This window comes from Labrus mixtus, chromosome 1 (genome assembly GCF_963584025.1).
Source record: "Labrus mixtus chromosome 1, fLabMix1.1, whole genome shotgun sequence".
In the NCBI taxonomy this organism is placed as follows: domain Eukaryota; kingdom Metazoa; phylum Chordata; class Actinopteri; order Labriformes; family Labridae; genus Labrus; species Labrus mixtus.
The window spans coordinates 5996419-6006418 of NC_083612.1; the positions used below are offsets into that span (position 1 = coordinate 5996419).

At 44.8% G+C, this 10000-nt stretch overlaps 1 protein-coding gene across 2 annotated transcripts in view; it reads right to left on the reverse strand.

Moving 5' to 3' along the window:
• LOC132976108 (multiple epidermal growth factor-like domains protein 11) overlaps positions 1-10000 on the reverse strand; it is a 117606-nt gene that overhangs the window by 24331 nt on the left and 83275 nt on the right. For both annotated transcript variants that reach the window (XM_061041043.1, XM_061041034.1), the window contains exons 12-14: positions 5255-5375; positions 1542-1705; positions 1337-1439 (exon numbers count right to left, since the gene is read on the reverse strand). In XM_061041043.1, the coding sequence (XP_060897026.1) occupies positions 1337-1439; positions 1542-1705; positions 5255-5375 (388 nt within the window). The remainder of the gene's footprint in view (positions 1-1336; positions 1440-1541; positions 1706-5254; positions 5376-10000) is intronic.

Genomic DNA, 10000 nt, shown 5'->3' on the forward strand with positions numbered 1-10000 from the left:
GCCAGTGTGGTTGATGGACACTATCTTCCCACAATGCATTTCTCCAAAGAAGGGGATGAGGCGCTCGGTGCTCACACTTGTAGACGCATTAAAACAAACAGCTGACAGCGGAGAGACAGCTCACGGGACATCACAGAGGAAACAAATATATTAAATTATACAAAAACCTTCGTCTTTCTCGTTGTTCATTTCCCCCGACGTGAGGATCAAAAAAGATCCCTCACTTTTATATTTACTGTTTTCACTCTAACTCTTTAAAAACAGTTTTATTACAGAACACAGCTCTGCTCCATTAATGTATTAACCCTTTAACTTCAGAACAGCTGGTGAAAAGCTGAAGCTGGAGCACAATAGAGTGAATTTAACATTCGATTCCGTCAGAGAGACGACTCAGTTTCTTTTGTTTTTTTTACTTTCTTGTGCGGATAATGTTCAATAAAAAGTAATCTGACCCTCCAAACTGTTTAAGGTGCTCTTATGGAGCTTTTCTCTCCTCTGGGATCTGAATGAATCACAGGAGGAGAAGAAACGAGCTACAGCAGAGTCGTTTACGATGATACAGCAGTTTTTATTTTAATAACAACCTTTTTATTTTCTCATAGGATTCATTCTCATTCACTGTTTTCCACACAGAACTCGACTCGAACACCCAAACCAATTTAACATGGTTACGTCTAACCTTTGGCCTCTGGAAACCTGACTTTTAATATTCAAGATTAAAGATTCACACGTGATGTTAAAGTTTAATGTTTCATAAAGCATCCACAGAAATCTGAGTGAAAACAAACATTCATAACTTTTAGAAAACCTTGTTCAAAAAAATCAGCTGATTTTGCAGCACAGGTCGTTTCTCAGGACTGTGTGGGCGGGGCAACTCGCATGTCAATCATGCTCAAAGCATCCTGGGATACCTAGCCATGCTAACGGAGCTAGCAGCGCCACTCTTTGTCATCTTCTCTCCCTCGTTGTGTCAAAATCATCCACACAACCAAAACACTGTGTGGAGTGTTGGTTTGTTTGAATAGAAACTTAAATATCTTAATTTGAAAATGAATCTCTTTTTTCGGCCTCAATGCGCTGAAGTGAGTCAATCGACTGTTTACCTGACACTCAGCAGATGAACGGCCATTAACGTTAAGACTGAGTCCGTTTTTTGTCCGTCCAAATTTAAAAAAGAAACACGATCTCATGTCGATCGTGTTTGTTCCCGTCTGTTCCCAGAAGCTGAAATCAGACGCTGAAGGCTGAAGGGTTCAGAGAGTGAATATGATTTGAACTGCTTTAGCTGAGGAACCTTCCAGAAGTCTGACGGTCACAGAGCGTCTGAATCACTCACCTGTCCATCCGGCGACGCAGCGGCAGAATCCGCTGACTGGATCACAGCCGTCAGCGTTCATACAGTCACACCTCTCTCTGCAGTCCAGCCCGTACGAGCCCTCCTAACAGAAACATTCAGCAGAGGTCGTTAACCCTGAAATATCTGAGAGCAATGCAGAGAATAACAAAGCTGCAGATTCTCTCTCTACGCCTGGAACACTCACAGGACACGGCAGGTTGCAGTACTCGTCCCTCCAGCCCGCAGAGCAGGTGCAGGTCCCGTTGACGGGGTCGCAGGCCGCCCCGTTGGCGCAGAGACACGTCTGGTTGCAGCTCAGACCCCAGGTCCCGCTGGAGCACGGGATGGAGCAGTCCACACCCTGCCATCCTGCAGAGACACAGACACACGGACCGTCAGAGCAGGGACGTTAAAGTTTTCAACGTGCAACTCGGAAGCAGTAACTCCTTTTATTTAAAGGGAGACATATTCTAAGAAATCCAATTCTACAGTGTTTTTGAACATATATTTGGGTAACCTGAGTGTCTACTGAAATAAACCCATCCAGTCCTTTGTTTGTGGTCTGCATAAGTCTTACAACACAGAGAAAAATGCTCCGTTTCAAATGTGCTCTCCTTGTGATGTCACAGTGGGATTCTGGTAAAAAAAAAAAAAACCCTCCCCTGATATCTACACCCATGGACTCCACCCCCAGACTAGAACAAAACTTTTGCGTAGGTCCACCATTTTTATTCTCTCTACAGAGGAGTGATATCTACGGGGAAAACTCAGGGGGGGCTCATTACATTTAAAGAGACACACACACCAAAACGGAGCGTTCTGAGAGAGCTGGTTTATACAGGGTCACAAACCTCCTCTGGTGCTTGATTCATGTTATATTTTGACCAAAGAACAGCACAGATGTTTAATTTAAACCACAGAGGACTGTTTGAAAAGGTGGAGAAGGGGGATGATATGTCCTCTTCAATTTTTTGACTTAACGTTTCCCTTACATTTTAACACTGGGTTACTACAACTTGAGTCTTGCAAAAATTTTCCTGATAAGAAGCGAATGTGTTCTGCCTCTGGTCACTTCCTGTCAGCACCTCTGGTCACTTCCTGTCAACACCTGTGTGTCCGATCAGACTTAAAGCTATTTGTTTGCACTTCCTGTCGTTGTCTCCTTCCCTCTCTCTCCTCGCTTGTCTTGATCTTACTCCCTAAAGTTCGTCGCTTTGGATAAAAGCATCTGATAAATGATTTATAGAATCGACACCCCTGTGAATTCATTTACCTGTGAAAACCAAAGTTTGTCGCTGAAAGTCGACCAAGAAAAAAGCAGTTTTCATACTTCTACTGCATCATTAAGACCGTTTACACAGTCAGGGGAAAAGTGGGAAAAGACGGAGGAGGGATTTAAGATGTGAAAAGAACGTCTCCAAACATTTCTTGGCTATAATTTGCACACATTTTGAAACTCCTGCACGGTATCCAGATATGTTCAATACTAACTACCTTAAACTTGTAGAGGGAAACATGTGCTGAACATCCACATCAACACGTCAACACAAAAGTTCCCCTGTCATCTTCGATCTCTGTGGATATAAACGTCTGACTTTCTTTTCTTTGGCCTCTGCGGGTAGAAATGAAACACACCTGTTTGATAAACCCTGAACTTCCTCTCCTCCGTTTTAATAAGTTTTTTTTTTCAGGGTGAAGTCGGAGTCGTTCAGCCGAAGCTCTTGAGCCGAAGCTCTTGAGCCCCCTGCCTCAGAAGAGTTTTCCACTTTAATTACCCAGCATCCCCCGCCAGGTTCAGCGCCGCATAAATATTTAAAGATGCTGATATTGAGAGATAATAAGGGAAGCCGAGAACAGTACACCAAACACAAAACAAGTTTGGAGGTGGTTACGTCGTTAGGAACTTTACATTTCTGGATGGTCAGGAGTTTCAGGCTGTGAGGAAAACAAAAGAAATCAAATGAATGCATTCATTGTTTTTAATCTCATGGTATAGGGTTAGGGTCCAAAGTAACATCCACCTTATGACATCACACATTGACCTTTGTTACCATTCCCTAACCACTTCCTGTTTCTGTGCTTAACTTCCTGTCCTAACCTTCCATCTACAGGAAGGGCCTTACTTTATTTCAAAATAAAAGCACACAGGAAGTAAAGTACTCTCAGCTCTCAGTCACGTTGGCAGCAGGCGCAGTAAGTCCACCCAGACTTCCCTCTCCCCAGCAACGTTTTCCAGCTCCTCCTGGGGGATTCTGAGGCGTTCCCTAGACTAGACGGGATATATAATCCCTCTAGAGAACTCTGGGTCTACCCCGGGGTCTCCTCTCAGTTGGGTGTGCCTCCAAAGGGAGGCGTCCTCGACGATCCTGATCAGATGCCTGAACCATCTTAACTCCTTTCAAGAGTAGCGGCTCTACTCCGAGCTCCCCCCGAATGTTTTTAAACATGTGATCAAAAATGTGATTAATGGCAGGGCAAAGACAGATTGTTTTCCTGTTGATTCATTGGCTCGTTGTTTCAGCTCTGAAGATGAGGAGATGTTTTAAGAGTGATGCAGGTTTCCATTGAGCATTGTCAGGATTTAAAAAGCAGTTTTTCCTCCAATGAGAAGAGAAAGGTGTAAAAGCAGCCGTGGAGCTGAGAGACGTTTTGAGGACTCATGACGCAGCCGAACACGATTAGTAAAAAAATTACAAACCGCAGAAGAGGCCTTGACGAGTTCCTCCTCCAGAAAAGAAAAAGAAAGAAACTCCACACAGGAGAGAGAGGAGGATCTGAGTTAAAGCGGTTTCTGCTGCTGGTATACACGACACACAAAGAAAGTCTCAGAGTGAAAGCAGACAGAGCAGAGTGAGGAGGCAGGTTTCATGTGGCACTGTTGTGATTATTTGTAATTTACAGGTTGCTTTCTGCAGTTTGGCTCGTTGATAACAGCTCGCTGCATTCACATCACCTCCATCCTTTGGGCTGAAATTACCTTCAAAAACTTCTATTTGAAAGTCAAACACACCAGGAAACTCTAAACTACCACAACTTATTCCACCAGATGGAAAGAAGGACAGTTGGGAACGATGTCTAAAAGTCACTCTGCAGCCTGAAGGAAATACTCTGAGAGTTGTTTCTTTTTTAACCTGTGCTCGATGTTACCTTGGTTTGAAGTATGAATGACTAAAAGGTGTAAAATTTAACAAAAACAAACTGCTGTTTGGCCACACCTCCTCCATACTGAAGCCTCCACTCTCCTCCAGAGACACACCTCCAACACCCCTCCACTCACGTTGAGGAGTCAAGCACAATCAGCGGACAAATTTATCCTCATCTCAAGCTGCAATCACCTGTGTCCTACATTGTTGTGTTGTGTTAACATGCTAATGTTAGCACTCTTTAGTTAGCTCGTAGCTTCACATTGCATGCACACAGAATGAGCGTGATCTAAAAACTCTTACTAACATCCAAATAATCAGTGAGTATGTTCTCCTTCTTCTCTCTAGTGGGTGGCCCACTAGGGGCGCTGACTTACACAGGGGGTGACATGTTCTTGTAAGTGAGATAACTTGGGAACATATAAATCTTCATAGTTTGATTCTTTAGAGACTCAAAAACAAAGATGTGCAAAGCCACAATTTGAAGTAGGTAAAAAAATTGCGTGCAAACACTTGAACGCTGTCTCTCGTGAATAAAAACATTTATTAGCAAATGAGTCCTCTTCCAGTTAGACAGTGTGCACGAGTATTTGCTTTGACATTTTTAAGGAAAGACAACCTCCGATTAGACAAATAGCCAATCACAGATTTGGTTTTTGGGGTGTCCAATCAGATTTCCCATGCCGACACTGGCAACACCTCTGGACACGCCCCTGTCGCCCCAAACGAACGATGTGTGACAGAGAAAATGGAGGAAGACGGAGCTGAAACAAACCTTCTTTGCAGACGCAGGAGCCGTCGACGTGCGAGCAGGACATCTCGTTGTGGCAGGAGCAGGAGGAGGTGCAGTTTGTCCCGAACAGACCTGCAGGACAGCTGATGGAGCAGTCGTCTCCCTGGAAACAACAGACAGACACACAGATGTTCACATGAAAGCCTCGGGAAAGTTAGCAGCATTTAGCACGTCTGTCGTAGGAGGTTCATTTCTACTTCATTTGTTTTCTTATATTTCACTCAACCAGTAGCCTCTATTTAAGAACTGGATCAATGGCGTCTTGGAGTTCAAAGTCGACCACATGCAGCAGTGCTTTAAACTTGCATTCTCTCTCATGTCCAGCAGGAGGCAACTCTACTGGTTGCAGGAAGAAATCGAAGTCTATGGCTGCGTCTCATGTCTCTTAAATAACTTCTCCTCACTCCTCACTCGAAGTTCTGGACCTTCGGAGGAGAAAGGATCGAGGCGAGAGCAGTGAAATCTGAGCAGCGATGAGCAAAAGCAGAGTTCACAGAAGTAGCTTCACGGAGGACACGCCCCCTTTTTGGTATATCACTCTTTCATTGGATGCTGCTTGCTTCAGAGAAACTTCCAGCAGACGATAAACTAAAATCTAAAAAGATGCAAAACGGACACTGACGGACCTCTGAACGGACGCTAAACTGATACTCACAGGCCGTGAAACAGAAGCTGAGATTGGTTCAATAATCCGCTCTCATGGCTTCTCATACCACTGCTATGCTGACGATACCCAGCTCTTCCTGTCATTCCCGCCAGACGATGTTACAGTCTCTGCAAGAATCTCATCATGCCTTGCTGATGTCTCTAAATGGATGAATGAACGGCACCTTCAACTCAATCTTTCAAAGACTGAGCTCCTTGTCATCCCAGCCAGTCCCTCTATGCAACCACAGATCAATATCCAGCTTGGAACAACCAAACTCATGCCCACAAAGTCTGCCCGAAACCTGGGTTCAAGTAGCCGCGATTGCCCGGTAATGTCGATTTGCCCTGTACAACATCAGGAATATCAGACCTTACCTGTCAGAACACGCTACACAGCTCTTGGTACAGGCTCTTCTGATATCACGCATCGATTATTGCAACTCTCTACTGGCAGGTCTTCCTACAGTCACTATCAAACCCCTGCAGATGATACAAAATGCAGCAGCACGACTGGTCTTCAACATTCCTAAAAGAGCACATGTCACTCCGCTGTTCATCTCCTTACACTGGCTCCCAGTTACTGCTCGCATCAAATTTAAAACTCTGCTGCTCGCTTACAAAACAGCGACAAAAACGTCTCCTTACTTTAACTCTCTCATCCAGGTCTACACTCCCTCCCGCCCACTACGCTCTGCCAATGAAAGGCGTCTGATCCAACCTTCACAACAGGGTCCTAAGTCTCTGACTAGACTCTTCTCCTCTGTCGCCCCCCGGTGGTGGAATGAACTTCCAAACTCCATGTGATCTGCAGAGTCCCTCTGCACCTTTAAGAAAAAGCTAAAGACCCAGCTCTTTCATGAACACCTACTAACTTAATGATGATGGTCTCCATATTATTGATGATGATGATGGTAGTGACGATGGTTTTTGTTTGATAACGACGACTTATAAGATGGTTTCTATACTGATTAGAGCTCTCAAGAACTGCCGTCAATGTTGTGCTTTGCCTCTGGTCACTTCCTGTCAGCACCTGTGTGTCCAATCAGACTCAAAGCTGATCGTTTGCTCTTACTGACATTGTTCCCTTTTTTCTAGATCCTTGCTTGTGTTGTTCTTACTCTCTGATGTACGTCACTTTGGATAAAAGCGTCTGCTAAGTGAATTGTAGAATTGTAGAAGATTGCGGATTCAAGCGCCCCAAATGAGTTTCCTCTGCAGAGTGTCTGTGCTCAGACTTAGAGATCAGTTGAAAGGTCAGATTTCCTGGCGGAGCTCGGAGTAGTCGCTGCTCCTTGGCATTGAAGTTGAGGTGATTCAGGCTGCTGATTAGGATCCTCCTGGAGGTGTTCCTTTGGAGACCCCTTGGTGCACCCAGAGCTCCCTCAATATCCCTCCTGACCTGGGAGAGCTGGGGAGAGGAACGTCTGGGACAACTTGTTCCTGCCGCCAAGATCTGACCCCGGATCAGCAGAAGAATGTATCGGGTTGGAAATGAAGTCAAACCCTGTCTACTGTATTTACGTGTAGTAGCAGTGAGCACGCCATCTTTACAATGACCTCACACGTCTCTCACTGTCTGTGGTTCTTCTATTCTTCATGAGATGACCTGCTTGTTCTCGTCACCGCTGCAGGACGAACGCCCGTCTGTGAGCGCCGAGTTTGGACTCTGAGGACGGACTTGTCAGACATCCTCCCTCCTGCAGCTGAACAGCAGAGACTCTGCTGCGGTCCGTCTCTAAATTCATTATAAGAACACGTCTGCATCGAACAAACTGCAAACAAGCACATGAATAATAGAGAAGAGAGATGATCGAGGCTGAGGCGTCTCTGCAGAGGAACACGACGTGCTAGCTCGTCCAATCACCAGAGGACATGGAGAGACAGCTAGGCATTAGCAGGATGTCTAACCTTCTGCTGCTCCTGTTAGCATGCTGTGAGAGCGAGCTGCACGCTGTCACATTGATCAGCACCTTCGTCTTATAAACTGTGCTAATTAAAACCGCCTGATTCGACCTGCGGCCTTTAAAGTGCCATGAATCCAATATTCACAAAGCGGGGCTGAGTGTGCTCGGACAGGCGAAGAGCGAGGCCTTGTTAGAAAGTTAACGGGTGAAGGACTTTGTTATTAAATAAAGTGTGTCAGGGTTAAATCAAGAAAACCATCAGAGTTCCCCCGGGGGGTTTAGGATGTTGTAACGGGTGACCTCTGGAATAATAAATAAGAGCCGATTGATGGATCCTGATATTTATCACACAGATTTAAATTCCAGGGATGTGAGGAGTTCAATCAGCATGTTGTTTTTATCTTTATCATCTTAAAGTCAACATCAGCGCTAATGTAGAAGAGTGAACTGTTCAGTTTTACTCTTTTCTTAAACTAGCGTGATTTTGAAAGTAGCATTCCCTCAGTGCTCCGTCTGCACCCACCCCCTCCCCTCTGTGCTCCCTCAAAAGCCACGCCCCCTCACTTACTAAATGAGCGCCATTGGTCCAGAAGTTGACCTCAGCTCATGCTTTGAGTGTGGGCTAGAGCACCCAAGAGGTAGAGAGCAAGTGGGAAGACAGGGAGGCGCCTAATTGGTTCATCAGATTGGTACCTCGTGGCAGACATTGGTGGAAGTTTTTACAGGCTTACAAACTGACACAGGTGACAGATTTTTCTTCGTTCCTTTTTCAGAGCACCTCAGTTATTAATTTCTGTCAGGACCTAAAGACAACTTCAAACAAAATCTTAAAAAGTGGATCTGGAGGAAATTACCAAACCCTGCATTTAAGAGAGAATTAACCTGTGCTGTATGGGGTACCAATGGGTGCATAAAGATTTGGAGTTGCAGCAGTAGACCGGCAGCTTCACTGCTTTGTGACGGTGAAGGTATCACATGTGCTCGGGGTCCTTCACCTGTGTTTGTATGATGATGTAGCACGCTGTGATTGGCTGTCAGAGAGTCAGAGAGAGAGAGCTCGACGTCTCCTCATGAAAGAAGAAGTCAAACACACCAAACTGAGTTTAATGTTACACAGCTGATCAGAGTCCCTGTCTGAACATATTTACATTTCACTCTTCAATGTTTGTAAAGACGCCACCTACTGGTGACACACAGTAAGCCTCGTGTAACATGTTTCACTCGTCTAACATCAAAGGTAGTCTGCACCATGTGCTCTATCTGCTTGTTGTGACAGTTGAAACCAGTTTTTGTCTGCTCTTGTATTTCCTGGTAAAAATTCTCAGTAGATTCAGAGCGTTTGTCGTTCAGCCATATCTGTCCAAAGATCTGTAAACTCTCCAACAAACAGCCAATCACAACGTGCCACATCATAATACAAACGTACAGTCGATCATATCGTGTAACATCACCAGCAGCGGCACGACCCCGAGCAGATCTGAGACCTACAACTACAATTTTTTATCCATGACGTCATGAAACACAAACATAACATGCACAGTGCAGTCAAATGATTAATCAGAAAAACGTGATTAATGGCTGAGTTTCAATAGTTAAAGGCGATAAATCACTTTTTTCTAATGAACATTTTTGGTCCATGTTTGTCTTTATTGGATGGGAACTCTCATACTTTTGTTTAATTGAAGATTTTTGTGTTCAGTTGACCTTCAGGGCCACCGTAGGGTTAGAACATGCACATAGAGCTGGATTATTAGAGAGGACACAAAGCTTCAGACATTCAACTCCTGATGAACCACCAGACGTTAACAGAAACAGGAGCAGCATCTAGAGCCAGTTTTTTTGTTTCTATTTGGACATTTTCACCGTTTCTTTTTTCCCACTCTGAGTCTGTAAACAAGTTGAGTTTGGAGGGAAACATCGTGCACGTCTTCTCTTCTCACTCACAGCTGACAGTTTCTCTTGTTATGACGGGTCAGTGTTGTTGTTCTGCAGACACTCGGCTCCTGCGTCACACACGTTCACAGATATCGATCCATCTGTCCGACGCGGTGACGGCAGCACAGAGACACGAGGAGCACCAAACTTTTAGTTTCCAGAGCAGCTTAAAACCCCTTTAAAATCGATAACGCTGAACTGACGGGAACACGAGTCTCAATGAAAGCAAACAGACGTTTAA